General features: G+C 43.3%; 1 protein-coding gene across 1 annotated transcript in view; it reads right to left on the bottom strand.

Moving 5' to 3' along the window:
* Nucleotides 1–17673, bottom strand: part of PATJ (PATJ crumbs cell polarity complex component) — a 186254-nt gene that overhangs the window by 42788 nt on the left and 125793 nt on the right. Inside the window, exons 29-30 of the mRNA XM_044430263.1 lie at nucleotides 16580–16671; nucleotides 3727–3799 (exon numbers count right to left, since the gene is read on the bottom strand). Coding sequence (XP_044286198.1) covers nucleotides 3727–3799; nucleotides 16580–16671 — 165 coding nt within the window. The remainder of the gene's footprint in view (nucleotides 1–3726; nucleotides 3800–16579; nucleotides 16672–17673) is intronic.

Raw genomic sequence — 17673 nt, 5'->3', positions numbered from 1 at the left:
TTACCTGCTCCACCTACCCACTTCCCTTTACAGTTGAAACATACAAGAAAAATTTTCCAAGCAAGACTTCACATATCAGACAGCCCTGAAAGCACACTGGTGAAAAACTGACAACAATAATAATAACATTGCAAACACAATTGTGCAATTTTCTGGATACCTTACTTTTTAAATAACCCCACTTGTGCAATTTTGAGGCTCTGACGAATTTTTAAAAAGCAGGAACAAAAATGGGAAGCAATAAAATGGGGAATTGAACAAAGAGAACCAAGGTTGAAGCAGGGGTAGAACAAGTCACAGTCAGTCCTATCATTTGCTGACCACTCTGTAGAAAATCCCACAAACAATCTGCACTGCATTGCTTATTCACAGGGTGACTTAGCATGATGTGTGAATGCAACCAGTGGATCATACATCTAGTTACAGCAGGACAGACTGGGGGAAATGCTATTTAGTGTAAGGCCAATCAAGGCCGGATTCCATCCTCCAGGAATATAGTAACAACTCCAATTAACTAAGCTGGTTACTGTGAATGCAGGGAAAATACTTTCAAAGTGGGATGTGCTTATAATGAGGTTTCTTGAATAAGGATTAATGTGCCTTGTTTAAAGATATTCAAATTGCAAATGCTTAATTTTGTTTCTTAAAACCTGCAAGTAATTAATTCTCTGATATATTTGCTATATATTTGGTGCTGCTGAAATAACACCTTAATGTGAATATTAACTTTCAACATCCTAAGATCTAAACTTTTATATTACATGCACCCTCATGTTTACAGACCTTACGGTTCAGAATAGAGAATTACCAGAAATGCTTGGTGAAATATCAGAAATCAGAGGCAGAAGAGCCACCACAGACTTTTGTAATCAAGAAGACTAGGGTTTGGTATTATCTGTCCAGGTTCTGCCACTCTATCTCTCTATGATTAGCAGATTATGAGCAAAGTTTGGTTTCATGATCAAAATGCCATTCATCCTTTTTTGAGAGAAAACTTGTCCTTGGACCTTTTCAGCACATTTGTTTGTAAGTTATATGAGTAATTGAAATACCGAAAGTGTGCCCCGAGAAAATATCATTCATATACAAGTTTCCCCATTCAGTACCAGTTGGGCTCTCTGCTACTATGCCACACAATTTTACTTTAAGAGTAAGATTGTATTGATGAAAATTGGAAACCCAGCAGTGTTTCATCTGTCACAGCACTATTAGTAAATAAGAATACAAAGTTCTTTTTTGAAGCCAGCAAACCAGCATGTTCAGCAGGCGCTTGAAAGTAAGACTAATTTGAGGACATACTTCTTGCAACTATAATGGCACTTAAGTTGAAAAAGGCTTCTACTGAACAGAGAAATTACTACTTTGAATGCATGATACAGCAAATCAAGGAACTAAGAAATAAAATAAACTTGTCTCACATAACAATGTCCTATTATGTCAACACTGAAGATTTTAACCACCTGTTTGTTGGGAAGGTGGAAACCTTCCGAAAGTTTTAGTGTAATGCATCGAGAACCTTTCTATTGAAAAGAACCTTCAATCCATACACAGCATCTCTCTGAGTATCATATGTTTTATGAAGCTTTATTTATACCTTTTCTATTCATACAGTCTGAGGACACTTTTAAAGGTGATTGCTTGCAATGCAAAGCACCTGAGAAAAGAGAAAGTAGAGAAATGCCACACTTGTTTTAATGGTAGCCACTTAGAGACAACTGCAGCATCCTTCACCATTTCTAAGCATGGAGTTAACATAGAAACAGAGTAAGTCAGAAGGGCCTCCCAGGCCATCTAGTCTGACCCCTCAGCTCCAGCCGGCTCTGCTTATGACATGCCTACCATGTGAATGTCCAGTCTATCTTTGATTAACCGCTAACATTAACTGCCTCTTTTCCAAAGAAAACAATGGGAAAGTTCCAGCTTTGCGTTCATTTCTGCTTCCTAAAGCTGTGGCCACTAGCCAGATAACTGAAGTCCATCTTTGGGACAGCTAAAGGTCTGTAACAAACCTGTAACACAAGAATTTGTTTCTGTCTATGGATGAGAGCTAATGGAAGCAGGAAAGGCTTTTGATGGAGGAGTGATGGGGAGCACATGACGCCAAAAGTTTCTTCAGATTGTTCTTGCAATGCGAAGACATTAATTGAAATCTTAATGCAAAAAAGGCTCCTCGGCGAATGGGAGGGAGGAAAACACCCTTCACAGTAAAGTTTCCAGGAATTGCCTCCCAGCTTGGCCTGCCAAGAGTGGAGAGTGAAGCATTTCTGGTGCCACATGGTTTTTTATTTTTTAGTTCTTGAAGGGCTTCGGAAGCTCCCTCCCTGCTCAAGCTTTGTAGGAGCCTTTTCCCCCAGGCTTTTTATGGCTTTAAAAAGTCAGTCATTTTAGGATTTGACAGTACATTGTTTATTGCACTTCATGGATTTGTAGGGCCTCTTGGTAGGGCACTCTCAATGTGTCCTCTCCCTCTGTGACGCTGCCTTCTCACCAGCATTGCTACCAGCCATTCTCATTCCTCAACTTCTTCCTGGCCATTTGCTTGCAAACATTTGAAGGCAAAGAGCCAGTCACAAGTAGGCACTGCCATCTGCAACAACATTTTTCACCATCATCACTGTGTGGGCTGGAGTGAGAGGCAGGTGAACAAGTAGGTTGTCGTGGCGATGAGGAGGAAAAATCCAAGGGGCTGCTGCCAGACATGCTGTAAGAATCCAGTTTAATTTGCATGTAGGACACCTAAGGTTGTTGGAAGAGTCAACAAAATTGCCACTTGTGGGAATCTGCGAATACAGGGAAGGGAAAACAGGCCCACTCCACTCCTACAGCCCCAAACATTATTTTGGGCTGCTGCCTCACATTTCAGGGTGTCTGTGCTCAGCTTTTTTGATGGGCCTGTTTGTAGCAAATCCTGGATACCATGAAGCTGCCCTTCTTTGGGATTCCTTCCCTTGTATTTAACACGGGAATGCTTTCTAAATGTTGGAATACATCTAATTAGTAAAAGGTTTATATCAGGTCAGGAGAGTGGAAAGGGCTGCTGGCAACAGCCTAGTTGCCCTACTATTGATGCTCTGCCTCCAGGCTGTCAGTGAGAACATGTGAGGCTGCAGGCTGTCAACTGGTGCCTGGGCCAGCAGGTCAGCCCTGCTGAAAAGCTCCAGCCTTGCTGTACTGTCCTGTTGACAAAGCATGAAAACCAAGGTCTCCTTGGCCACCATAAGCACTCCATGCCCACTTCCCTGAAGGAAAGGAAGGGGGGAGAACAGAGAAGATTTGTAACAAAGGTACACGTAAAAAAAGACAGTGAGCACATAGCTCACCAGAGCTCCAGTCTGGGGAACAGGCAGAACTCCCCCCACCCCCCAAGCAGGATATGGCAAGATGCTGAGAGGCTACCCCAAGGAATTGTGAAAGCCTCAGTGAGCCCTGGGAGGTGACAACATTCTGCAGGCATCAGGTGTTCAGTCTAGTGCAGCACTATCTTGCATGATTCTCATTTAAACTGTGCAAATGTTAAGTCTATTACCTATTTAGCAAACTACCCCCCGAAGCAAAGTGATCTGTACACTTTGTGCCATACCGGCTATTTTATAATGAGGGAAAATTCATGTTCTGCTCAGTTCCACACATACAGCTCAGAGTTTAATTAGATGAATGTCTGGGTTTATATTAACCTGCTAATTATGATTAATTGTTTCCATTTAGGAGACATTAAAAAAAACTTACTTCAGTGGAAGACTGGGAGCTAGAGGGTAATGGGAAAGGAGCCACAGCCATCTGGTTAACTGCATCATCGTTGCTGAAAAACAAAAGAGAAAGAGGTAATTGATACATTAGACAAGCTGCGAAATATCCTCTCAAATACATTCTTTCTTTTCTTTTTCTTTCTATGTTTCGTTATTCATTACTATGTTTCGTTATTCACTTAGAACCTTCTTTTCCTCATGGGCCATCAGGGGGCCAAGAGCTCCCAGGCTGTCCCCACCCACTGTGCTGGCCAGATCGAGACCTGTTTTGCTTCATTTATTGCTTTGTCAAAGCTGATACCTTTTGCACATTGAGCAGAACCAAAGACCTAATCCCTGTTAAAATATTAGGCATTTAGAAACCAGACTGAAGAATATATTTTTGTCCATTCAGTTTGCTTAGAGCAGGAAACTGACAAAATGATTAGCACAGAGGACCACACTGGAAATGGCCCATTATATGGTGAGCTGCAGTCTTAAATTGCATGCAGTTAACACAACACGCTTATGGTCAGACTAGGGCTGTCTCCTTTCAGGTGCTGCCAGTGCACTGTTGGCTCTTCCTGTTTCAACAAGCTTTACTGGATGCACAGATTCCTGTTTCCATTGCTGCCGATGTTCACTTTCAACTGTGCTCTCAATATTGCTGTCTGCTGTAATGCTTAGATGATTAAGTTTTTAATCACTCTCCTGTATGATAACTACTGTTTCAATATTAACACTGCATTCAGTGCTCTTTCCCGCTTTTTCAGAATATTGCTGTATCATCATTTCACCCCGTGCCAAGCTTGAGTGATCCTTCTTTTATCGGCTTAGAGGTGAAGCCTTCCCACAAGGAGTCAGTGGTACTGCACTTGAGGCAATGCAGGTTATAACTCCAAAGGAAAATAATTAGTTGTATATTCAAAGGAAAAATGATTTCTAAAAATGGAATGACTGATGCTTAGGGCTTCCCAAATCTATGCAAAACAGAGGTTTCTTGAGCCACAGAAAGTTGAGGCTTGAAAAAGAAAATGGAAATGCAAGGGAGGCAACTAGCTTGATTTGGTGCCTAACAGCTTACGGTATCCTGGATGCCTTAGGGTTGGATAGATACAAATTCTGCAGTTAAACCCATTTCAAAGTTATCACAATTATCATCATAGTTTTTTCGCCCCATACTATAGAAGGTTTCACAAGGGAATAAAGTGGGGGGAAAAGAGAAAAGTTGTTTTCTTACTCTCTGGTAACTTCATGCCAGCCATGCACCTGAACACTTCGACATTACATAGCATAATAAGGGAAAGCTTCAAGAGGGTGGGAAAGGATTTCTTTCATCCTTAAATCACTCTTCCTTTTTGCAAACTCCAGAATAGTGCTATAAATTTGGATGTTGTGAATCTTGCTCCCCTGTTGTGAATCTTCTGAACTAGCTTGGCTACTCTTTTGCAGATCCTAACCATGATAAGAGACTGGGCAGAAAGCTTTACATGGCTTCGGACCACAATGCCTGTCAGAGTATCCAGACACTATGTTCAAGCTCTGAGTCCTTCCTTCAGCGCCAACTGTGAGATTCAGAGGAGGGCAACAAGGGGGAGGGCTCTCTGTGGTGGGCCCTCATCTATGGAATAGCCTCCCAACTGTGGCCTGCCTGGCACCAGGCTTGTCATCTTTACAGAGTGAGGTTAAACTGACTTTTAAAGACTTACTTGGATACCCAGAGGCATGGAGGGATTTCCCATCCATGTGTTTTTACAGAAGCAGTCTTTGCTGTTTATTTTAGGCGTTTTAAACATTTGACAGTTTCACTGTTTTTATGAATTGCTTTTGTATTCTATTAATCTATTTTATGGATTGTTGCAAAATACCATAGCTCCAGCAATGGGACAGAATAGAAATAACGATGATGATAATAATATACTGTTTATTGCTGGTTCCCACCTGTTATGTCTGAAATGTATTATATACTGAGTAGCTGTAAGAATCATGTAGAAAGGTACTCCCTCCACCCCCGTTTGTGTATAATATTAAAATACACACATGCACACTTACAACAAATAAAGGAATAAAACACACAACACGCTTAAAGGGGTAAAAAACAAAAAGTCATCAGTGTGGATGAGCCAATAGAAAACCCCATTTCTGATAAAGGAGAGTATGCCATGTGTACATGCAGACTATATATACCAGGGGTGGCCAAGGCTTGTGAGCCACATGTGGCTCTTTGAGTTTAAAGACTCTCAGAAACCAGGTAATGTGGAAAACCCTGAGACCCTGGAGATCCATTTGTTACCATGCTTACCTGTCCCTGAACAAGTCTGCATCTAGAATACAGATGCTTGGGAGAATGTAACTCATAAATTGTGCCAGGAGAATTGCCCTATGTGACAGTGACTCTGGCAGGTCAGCAGAGCTTGCTCAGAGTAGCATGCTAGCCAATCATCCTGCTGCCAAGCATGCTAAAATCATGATAGCTTAGGGAGGTTGCTTACCTGTAACTGTCATTCTTTGAGTGGTCATCTGTGCATTCACACACATGGGCTTTGCCACGGAGTGCAAAGCCTCGATCAGAGAAACTTCCAAAGCTTGGCACCATGGAGTGGGCAGGAGCCCAGCCCCGCCCCTGTCTAGGTAGCATAAGGGGCAGGGGGCTCCCACCCAGTCCCTCAATCACTTGAAGACGCTGCCCCAGGCATGCAAGGGATCCAAGGGAACCTGTAAAGGACACACAGGTGACTGCATCCTGCCCAAGTCAGCACAGGGTGACATGCTGACGATAGTCCATGGGATGGAGGGCGGGTTGTGTGAATGCACAGATAACCACTTGAAGATTGACAGTTACATGTAAGCAACCTGCCTTTCTTCTTCATGGTCTCTGTGCATCACACACATGGACAACTAGCAAACTTACCATCCTGGAGGAGGGGGCTGTCATCACCAGAGAAGCACAGAGAGCACCATCCTCCCAAATGTACAGCCCTGTCTGCCACAGATGTCCAGCTGGTGGTGACAGATGAAGGTTGAGGGCGTAGACCACATGGCAGCCTTGCAGACCTCTTGGAGTGATGCCAACCAGGAGCAAAGTGGATGCAGCTTGTGCATGGGTGGAGTGGGAGCGCAGGCAGTCACGGAGGGGAATCTTTGCCATTTTGTAGGCAAGAAAGGTGGTGCTGGAGACCCAGCTTGATAGTTCCTGGGTGGAGACAGTTCCTCCACCTTGGGGCCCTTGTAGCACATGAAGAGGAGCTCAGAGTGGCATAGTTTGAGCCCTGCAGAAGGCAAGGCCCTCCTGGCATTGAGGAGGTGGAGGAGAGAAAGGTTGGGGAAGAAGGCGGGAAGAACAAGGTCCTCCTTGACATGGAAGGGAGAGGTCACCATGGGAGCAAAGAGTGGGTCAAGGCAAAGGACAACCTAATCCCTGTGGAACGCCTAGAAGGAGGCGTCAATCTGCAGGGCATGGCAGGGGCACACGATGGCTATGAGAAACACAGCTTTCCAGGAGAGAAGGCAGAGGTCTGACATAGCCATGGGTTCAAAGGGCCTCCTTGTGATGGATTGTAGAACCACAGAAAGGGTCCAGGAGGGAGTGTGGGGCAAGACTGGGCTGGCGATCTTTTGGAGGCCCTTGAGGAAGCTGGGTGCTGGGGGTGGGTGAAGAGAGGACCCCTGGAAGGGGGGGGGGTGAAAGTGTGAAAAGGCTGCCAGGTGAACCCTTAGGGAGGAGGGGGAAATGCCCGCGGCAAGGTGGGTCTGTAGATCTGTAGGTAGTCCAGAATGTGCTTAATCGTGGCAGAGGCCCTATGGAAACAGTGAAGGCTTCCCATTTTGCTAGGTAGGATTGGCAGGTGGAGGGCATGAGAGCAGCCTGCAGGATGGAGGCAACTGCTGGTGGGCAGGCACCATAAAGGTCACTCATGGAGCGATCCTCCAAGCTGTCAGGCAGAGAGTCCTGGTGTCGAGGAGTAGGACTCTGCTCCGTCCTGTAACAAGAGGTTGTGCTGGAGGAGGAGGTGGCTGAATGTCTGCTTGGACAGGCGGAGAAGGAGGGGGAGCCAGGGCATTCTCAGCCATCAGGGGATGACCATGATGCAGTTGACCCCATTTTTCTGGAGTTTGGATAGCACCCTGGTTATCAGAGGGAAGGGAGGGAAGACGTAGAAGAGGACCCCCTCCCACTTGAGGAGAAAGGCATCCCCCATGGACCCCCTGCCTTGTCCCATCCTGGAGCAGAATTGGTCGCATCTGGAATTTGTGATGGTGTTGAAGAGGTCCACTTGGGGTGCCTCCATTCCTCACAAAGTGTGCAAAAGACGGAGGCCTTCAGTTCCCACTCGTGTGCGAGGGGTGGCTCAGAGAGTCTGCCATGGTGTCTAAGTGTCCTGCAACATGGATGGCTGTGATGGTGATGCACCCTCTATGCACCAGTGCCAGATGGAGAATGCTAGGGTCCGCAGCCAGCATAGATGTGAGCAGCCTCTGCGGCCAGCACAGAGGGCAGGCTTCATGTCGATGGGGTCTCAGGCATGGGGAGCTGCTTCCTGGCCACTGAGGTGGGGCGCGCCTCTGGGGAATCTGTGCCTGGGATTGCAGCGGTCACATCCAGAGGGACCTCTGGGTCTGGTGCCCGCAGGTGCTCCTGGGTGAGCTCCAGTGATGGGGCGGGGGGAGCAGGTTCCTTCACGGCGTGGTTTCTCTTCTTCTTCAAGGTAGCTGTGTTTCCAGAGGGATCCTCTTCTGGAGAGGTGGGTCTCTTCCTGGCCTTTCCTGGCTTGGGAGCTCCCTGAGTGGGGATGGCAAGGGCTCTCTGCCAGAGCGCCTGCTGGAGCCGGGTGGCCCTCTGCCAGTGGTCTGCTTCTTAAATGCCTGGCAGAGAAGGCATTTGGAGTGGCCATCTGTGGTGGGCATCCAGGCTGGCCATCTGGCTTGAAAGGGAGCAAGAGGGAGAGGAAGGAAGAGAGCTTCTTAATTCTCTGCAGGGAAGAAGTAGAGAGGAGGGAAGAGAGAGGCGACGGGCCCCCTTTCTGAGCAAGGATGGAAAAGGGTAAGTTTTTTTTTTTTTTTGTAGTGGAGAAGAAGAGATAAAAGAAGATTGCAAAACAGGTGAGATTGAATGCAAGGTCCAATTGGCGAAGCAACTCAAGCGCGGTCGAAAAGGAACTGGGGGACTGGGTGGGAGTCCTCCTTTATGCTACTTGGATTGGGGGGTGGGCTCCTGCCTACTCTATAGCACCCAGCTTTGGAAGTTTCTCCAATAGAGGCCTTGTGCTCCACAGAAAAGCCCATGTGTGATTACACAGAGACCACAAAGAAGAACATTTGGATACAGGAGTGCCTTCACAAGAAAATGCAGCATTTATTGTAATGTATAACAAACAGCCATTATATACCTAACTATGAGGCTTCCCAGAAAGGAGACGGGAAAGAGTATGGGGGGGGGGGGGGGGTGGGGGGGGAGTTTCTATAATGAGTTGCATAGCTGAATGATATGGCTTTGAGGTAGATGGAAAGGAAAGTTGAATAGGAACCAGAAAAAGGCACACAAAACCAGTGTGAAGGTGAGGGAAAAGTTGTTGATCATAACGAATTCTTCCTGATTGTCAGGTCTGTGATCTGAAGGGGCAACTATTTCAGAGAATCATAGAATAGTAGAGTTGGAAGCAGCCCTGAAGGCCACTGGGTCCAAGCCCCTGCTGTTGCAGAACACTCATTTACACCATCACACAAGATATTGCTCTGACAGTGAGGAAACTTTTCCTGGTATCTAGCATGAATCTGGGTTGTTGCAACTTAAATTGATTATTCTGTGTCCTGTACTTTGGTATCACCAAGAAGAGACCTTGACCTTCCTCGTTGTGACAGGCTTTGAGGAACCTATAGAGTGATATCATATCATGCCTCAGACGTACACCACAGATAACTAAAAGCCCTGTATAATATGTAACGGTACATGACATTCAGTTGTACTTCACTTTCTAAGCATCTTTTCTCTCTTCTAACAGTAGAGAGCATGTTTTGTAGTTCCTTTTGTTTTCCCAACCAGACAAGCCAATTATGATGTAGCTTTTGCTGGTGAGAATTAATCAGCATATCTAACAGTACCACAAACCCAAGTAATTTTTGTCTGCTGCCAGTTTAAGTTCTGCCAGTCATTAGTTGCTGGGTTTTAAAAATAATATAATTAGCACAAGTACTAAGGAAGTCAGCATAAAATATTTGCAGCACTTGATGAAGTCTGTCCTGGGAAGATCTGATAGCAAAAAAATATTTCAGAATTCTATAATTTAAGCATGTTATCTTTCTGAATTTGGCAGCAAAAGGACTTTGTAGTGTGAGGTTTGCATGTGCGGCAGGCCTGGTACTATATTTTTCTGCCCCACTCTCACATGGGTAGGAGTCTCCCTTCAGTACAGCATGACGGCCTGCAGAGAGAGGGGAGAACACTATATAAAACAATCCATTTTAGCTTGAATGACAACAATCACCTTTGATAACACAAGCAAAATAAGGGGATCCAAACACCATGTTTTAATTACAGTAAAAAAAAGTAAAAAATTCAACCCACATATGCAACCAGTTGTTTCAGTCTTATAATTCCAAGAAATACTGTATCAAAAGGCAAATTCACAGATGAAAGTTATGTCACTTGACTTTATAATTATTTTGTGACATCTGGGAGAAAATCAGTTAATAAAAATGCTTTCGTATTTCCAACTGAAGTGTGAATTGTCCCTGTCAAGCAGATTTATATAAGTATGTGAATATGCACATGCCCAGTTGAAATGGGACATTAAGATCCCCACCCATCCCCTTGCTCGATGGCCCTGATGAATGGCTGCTTCAGTAAAGGAGAGCCTTCTACCACCCTAGGCAGTTTCTTCTGCTGTAGTTGCTCTGGTGGTTAGTATCTTCCACCCAAATTTGTCTTCCTGTAATGTAAACCTAGACATCACTAGTATTTGAATTACTGAAGCAAGATGTTCCCAATAGGAGCCAAAGCTCCTGGCTACCATAGCTTCTCCAGTTAGCAACAAATCAAAGTGCAACACCATCTCAGTTGCAACTAGAGCAATCAGTGTCCTGTTCTCCTTCATTCATCCAGAACAAGCTCTAGAAGTTGTTCAAGAGTTTCACAACCAACCCATGATAATCCTGAATATAGAGGTACACTTAAGTACCATCAGAAAGCTGAGGATACTTCAGGCCAAGCTTCAGGATGACTTCTACTAGTGGTTTTCATGTAAATGTTAAAGAAGCACACAGGGCACAATGAAGCCTTGTGGTACACTAGTACCACAGAGTTGGTACATGGAGTTGAACAAGTGTGCTAGACCTCTCTTACAAGCAAAGCCAAGGTCATCATGCACTATGCTTCCTAGATGTCAAGTAAGATAAGCAACCCAGAGGGTATCATAGTTGCTGAGAGGTTCAAGAAAACCAATAGGATTGCCCTTGTCTGTCCGTTCACCAGTGTAAGTCATCCAAAGGGTTTTTCCTCATCTCATAAGAGGCCTGAAACTTGACTGAAAAAAATCTTGAGAAGCTTCCACCATCACTAATTTATCCAAGAATGGCAGCTTACACAGCAAGCAATAATTATGTGAAAACATATTATATAGATTGTGTTTCTTCACTAAAAATCTCCCCAGTGGTTCCTTTAAAACACTGAGGACCGAACCATCACATCAAGGAAGAATTCAGTATCTCTAGGCCCTAAATATCCAAACCACAGCCAACCAATCCTTAGCTGATTTCAGAAGACAGAATGGGAAAGGGTCCAGGAACAAGTGGAAGACCTCTAAGCAGCTTGTTCATAGGTTGCACAACCTGTAAAGTATCTGCAATACCATGACTAAACTGTTGACTAGGACCACCCAACTTTAACTTTCATAACAATGGTACCCAGGTAAATTTAGATACAAGTGACTTTATAAGGGACTTCAGATATCTATAAAACATTCCTTTCATATGGAATGCTAAATATCTCATATGAGCATTCCATATGCTTTGACATATGACATTAAAATCAGTGCAAAAATGTGCCTTTAAGTTTGCAAGTTTGTTTAAAAAAACAATGGTCAGCTGTGTACACATCATATTTTTTACATGCTAGACAAGTACATTATGAACTTGAGGCAACTTTCAAGCTTATCCCTGATAGAAGTGCTTTCTGCATAGGATATGCATAAGGGCAGTTACTAATTAGTCATACTAAGACTTCTAGAACGGCTTCTAGTCTTTTCATTAAATCATTTCATTAAAGCTCTTGAGATTGCTAAGTATTTCCAATACATTTTGGAGTCTGATGCCACACTGTCAACAAGAAAAAATGGGATATTGGTGCTAGAAGTCAAGCAGCCTCTATCCAGATACACTCCCAGCTTACAATTAACCAGATTTGGAAGACAGAAATTTGCCTATGTTTGTGGCCCTGGCAGAACAGCTGGGATAGAACCTAGCAGAAATTACTGGTAGCATCAGTGAGAGGTAATGAGGAAAGCACAGCCAAGTGTGGTGGAAGAATGCTTATAGGTAACACCTGCCTTTGTTTAATGTGTCTGAATAAGGCAGAGGTCCAGAAACACAATAAATCCATCCTTAACAGGCTCTCAGTATGGTCTCCAAGAATTCCTTGGATCATTCCGATGATAATTTGGTGGTTTTCCAGCTTTTAGGAAATTTGGGGATGTTTCTCCCACACCATTCTAAAAGCTTGAAGTGTCTATTCTAAGGCTTAGCTATTGGCAGCAAGAGCTTTAATGTAAAATATGCTATTATGTTTTTGTATCTGTTCCCACTCCTTTTGCTTTTGGCCCTTCCCTTGAATGCAGCTCTTGAGAGCTTCTCTGAAATGGAATTTGGTTCTTCAGCTGAAAGAGCCTTATCACTGGGAGTAAAACTTCCCATCTTTCTATAAACACCAGTCAGGAAGATATAGGAGAAAATTAGGATGTTAATTGAAGGTGAAAAATGTGTCAGAGTGGTTCACACCCACACTAAATGTAGATGCCAGATTTCTTTATCCTTGTATGTTAGTGTGTTATACAGTGATAAGTACATTCAAATGGAAACTAGGGGAGAAAAGTGAGGGTTGGCTTAACATTAAAAGTCTGAGATTCAGGTGAAGAAAAAAGCAGCAGCAGTGAAGTAGCAACAGGACTTGACAAAATGTGGATGGTTTTAATGTATAGTACAGCATGGCTGCCATATTGTCTTGTGGTGCCTCTGCATTACAACAGCATGACTCACTAGAAGCCAACAGAGAGAATCCATATGACATGATAACTAACAGTTTATATCAGGGGTCCTCAAACATTCTCAGCAGGGGGCCAGTTGAAAGGTGCCAGTGTTGGGCGTGGGCCGGAAAGGCGGTGCTGGTGGTGCACGCGGGCTGGTGAGGGGCGGGGGCAGCACATGCAGGTGCGCACGCTGAGGCAGAGGCAGGGCATGTGGCGGGGCGCAGCGAGCGGAGGCTTGGGGAGGTGGGGTGGGCATGCGCCGCAAGGCATGCGCACAAGGCAGTGGCTTGCTCGCTTGGAGATTGTTTTCTCCGAGCAAGCTAACTGCTATCTCCCTGCGTGTGGGACAAGGTGGGCAGCAACGGGCTCACACACGGCGGGTCCAAATGGGCATGGCGGGCCAGATCCGGCCCCCAGACCGTAGTTTGAGGACCCATGGTTTATATCATAACACTAAGGGATGGGATCCTGGCTGGAGTCTTTGTTGCAAGCTACTTTTTGCTGTTCCTTCTAAACATCTATGTTCCTTCTGAACTATGTTTTCTTGCTTTTCTCTGTAAGGAACATTTTTTCCCCTTTATGTAAGGGAAAAGTACAATACTGGTTGGGGTTATAATCAGATCGTCAATTGCTACCACTGCTGACTTTTATCAGTTAAGAGTATCATTTTTATTTAGTTCTTACCTTAAAAGTATGCTGTTTTAGAACTGGAAGATTTAGATAATAAATAGTTATGGATCATTCTGCATTAAAAAAAGGCATTTGCCCTTTGCTGCCATCATAATGCTCACTCTGAGGAGCATTCAAGTATAAGGAGTCCCAATTCATAACCATTTAATTTCAACAATCAGGACAAAGCAAGAACAGGTTGGAGTTGAGTGGGAGACTATTCTCATGACAAACTAACTACTATTTATTATGGACTACATTAAATTTTATTTAATTAAAGCAGAAACATAAACAATTTCTGTAGATGCGATGTGACAGAATCTAATCTTTTGCAATATAGGATCAAAACCAATCCATTTTGAATTCAGTTCATGTATTTTATCATGACTATACTCTGAGCAGCTTTCCCCAGACACATTTTCCAATGCAATTAAGTAATGGAGAGTGAGATGTTATACATGACATTTAATTTTCAGCAGTTGGGTAAAGTATGAGGAAGCCAGAAGCAAGAACATTAATCTCATCTGACTGCCTTGCACTCCCAAGGATAGCAACTAATTCTTCATTTTACTATAATTGCTGTTCTACCATAGCCACTCTCTTACTTTTTAAGATCCAGACCTACACTTGAAGATATATTTTCAGTTATAGACACAAGTGCATTGAGTACGGATTTAGGTTTTCTTCTCAGTGATCAGGCACAGATACCAAACATAACCTCTGTTGTGTTTCTTCCAAGTGACACTAGCCAAGAAGCCAAAAGCACAGGACAGCTGACGTTTCTTGGCCACCAGACTATACTAACCCAGCTCAGACTAAGGAAGAAGGAGCCCCCATCTCTGGCTAAAAGACAGAGATACCATAAAAGATGTATACAGAAGTAGCAAGTGTACTTTGGTTTTCAAAATACTGGAAAATATATTAGTATCTTACCAAAGTACAAATAATAGAAAACCATAAGGTCAATTGTGTAGGAACAGGTTTAGCAGTAACTGATGTATGCCATAAAAGTGTTTTCCTTGAAGAGGAATCATTCTATAATATCCAGCCAGGATGCAAACAAGTGAATAGAAGCCCAAAGGCACATATCCTGCTTAATTCTGTAGCTGATCCCTACAAGGACTTCAACATACAGTCTGGTAAGTGGTTCAAGAAGCAAGCATAAACCAAAAGCGGGGACTGAGATCCAAAAAAACCCATTCAAACTCAAATAAAAATTGCACTGGAGGACAGCACTTTGAAAGTTTTAGTTAAAATAACAATACAAAATAACAAAACCCTGAAGAAATAACAAAAAAATAGGAGCAGGGAGCCTCAGAGGTATCTGGGGGCACACTGGCATCCACAGGCACCACACTGGAGCTCCCACTTGTGTATCTTTGCAACACTTCCTTCATTTCACTTCCTTCTGCTGCCTACAATGTAAGCGTGTGATACTGCTGCTGTGCAATGGCTCATGTACTTATCTAGCAGTACTGATATTAATCTTCTACACTTTGTGGCACATTTGGCATTTTGACTAAGTGTCTGGGACAACACCACAAACTGGCTGATGTAATGGGGTGGGTGCATGGCATAAATGTTGAGAATGTCCCCCTTATGTATGTTTCTGCACGTACATGAATGTGAACTGTATGTACGTATGTACTACTACACTGGCTTCTCTCTATCTGGCTTCCCCTCTCTCCCCTCCACTTCTTCTGACTATCTCTTTAACTGTTATCTCTCTCTAGCTCCTCTTCTTTATTTTTTCTCCCTACCCCACATTCTCTGGCTCTTCGTCTTCATAACTCCCTCTCCTTGGCTTTCCCTGGCTCCAGGCGCACTTGTAGTGCAGGAAAATAGCTTGGGGGCACCTCAGCCTGTTCCCACAGGTTGGGGAGCCTGGCTCTGAAACAAAGGAAGAGATGGTTTTGGTTTCAATAATTATTTTTCGTAGTAGAACTGACGTATTCATACGTACTTCCTCATCTTTAACACAGACAAGGCATATACCATTGTAGAGTTTATTATTGTTGTAAACTGAGGTTTCTTCTTCAAACAATCACCAGACACAGACCGTTTTCCTTGCAAAATGTCCTTTACTGGTTCCAACTACAAATCACCCAGAACGGATCCCTGAGCATGCCAGAGCCATTTGTTGAACCCAATCTCGAGTTTACCTCCAGGAACTCTCCTTATGAACATTCCTGGCCCCCACCCCTTCAGGAGGGGCCTTCTGAAAATGAACGTGCCCTCCACATGCTGCTCATTCAGTTGATCCACGGGGTCAAGCGCAGAGGGGTGGGCTTGGTCTGCATCTGAGAATTCCTCATTCTCAGAGGTCCCTCCCAATGACTGCACATCTTGGCCATTCTCAGGAACTGCCTGGCTCAGTGAAGCATCTGGCCTTGAGATAATTACACTCTCCTCCCTCATCTCAGAATCATGACCAAGCCCATCCTCTGCACTTTTACTGCAATCTCCTGCAGTTTCTGGTTCTGACAATTCTGAGAGGCAGCCAGCAGCCCATGAGAATTATTGCCCAAGGTAGTATCCTTCTTACTCCCAACAATCATGACAAACCAGACTTTAGTTAGTAAAGAGGATTTCCTGCTCTCATAGTCATACCACCCATAGAAAAAAAGAAGAGAATGTGTCTGATTATTTTGATGCCCTGCCTGAAGATATGAACGGAATAGAGTAGCTTTTTATAACCACTAACATCTGAAAGTAAAACATTAAAAACATTTTGCATTTCAGGTGATTCAGTTGAGGGAAACATCATAATGAGAAAGCTTATACTAAAATCAAAGAAAATACGTAGCAAATCACAAGCCACTTAAAATTTCCCCTGGAAATTTTTTAGCAGTCTTCAATTTTATTTTGAAATTGAATCTCTCTTAATTTGTACCTCCTGGTTCAGGCTATTAATTACTGACATGATGAGTGCAATTGTTAATGACTTACCGTATAAATACCAGTTTGACCTTTGATGGTGCACTTTTGATTATCGCAGAAGCATTCTGGTGACTTCTCCCATACAAGATCTGGTTGTTTATCTGTTTTATGAGGAACGTAATTACAAATTAAAAAGTAACCAAAAGTTAAACATTACTTGTAAATTTATTATACTCTTATTAACTCCGAAGAAAGAGCTAGAAGCAAGAAAAAAGGGAGTGAAAGAGTATAATGAGGATTGGTTTTTTCCCCCCGTTTTGATTTGGTTTACTCATAGAAATAACATTGGAATTTTTATGTCAGGGTAACAAACTTGGGAGTATGTTGGATTGAGTGAGACAGTTTGTGTCATCTACTGCTTCAAAATAAAACTGCAGAGCAACCAAGAAAGATAAAATATACAAACACCATAGAATGAAAATGATAAAGATCACCTTTCCTGTGAGTTTATGATAGTATCAAATTGCACCTGAGCTTTACCTTACATTATTTTTTTTCATTCAGAGGTACAGATCAGTATTCTCTAAGAGTCTTTTTTAAAGCATAGTTGCATTTTAAATAAGGTATCATTAAAAATGGTATGAAGGGTAAAAATAGCCAATGCTAATGCTTTTCAGTGCACTTTCCACCAATCCTGGCAGTAAGTATATTTTCCTTTCAAAGCTTGTGCATGCAAGCCAATAAAATAAACATTGAGGGAGAAGGTAATGATACATTCTAGAGGGATAGTTTCGCTGCATGCAGTCCTGTCCATGTATCTTAAAGGTAAGTCCTACAGGGGTCATGAGAATACTTCCAGCCAGGTATACGTATGTGTATACAGGATTGCATCCTTAGTCTGTTACAGCAAATACAACATATCAAAGGGCACAAAAATGTCAATATTTATTGCAGCATAAGGCCCTGTGTCAAATACATAGAAAATAATAATCATATTAATGATTGGTGCATAATAATGATTATCATTTTTCAGTGATAATTCAGCATTGGAAAGTGACATAAAAGTCATTCCAGACAGCTGACCAATACAGCACCTGGAGGAAAGGGCAACAACAAATGGTGGGCATGTCATGAGCAGAGCCAGCTGGAGCCGGGGGTCAGAC

Source organism: Varanus komodoensis, unplaced genomic scaffold (assembly GCF_004798865.1).
Source record: "Varanus komodoensis strain SLA01 unplaced genomic scaffold, ASM479886v1 scaffold20_1, whole genome shotgun sequence".
Lineage (NCBI taxonomy): Eukaryota > Metazoa > Chordata > Lepidosauria > Squamata > Varanidae > Varanus > Varanus komodoensis.
The sequence above is the reverse complement of the archived record's forward strand: the minus strand, read 5'-3'. Positions and strand labels throughout refer to the sequence as shown.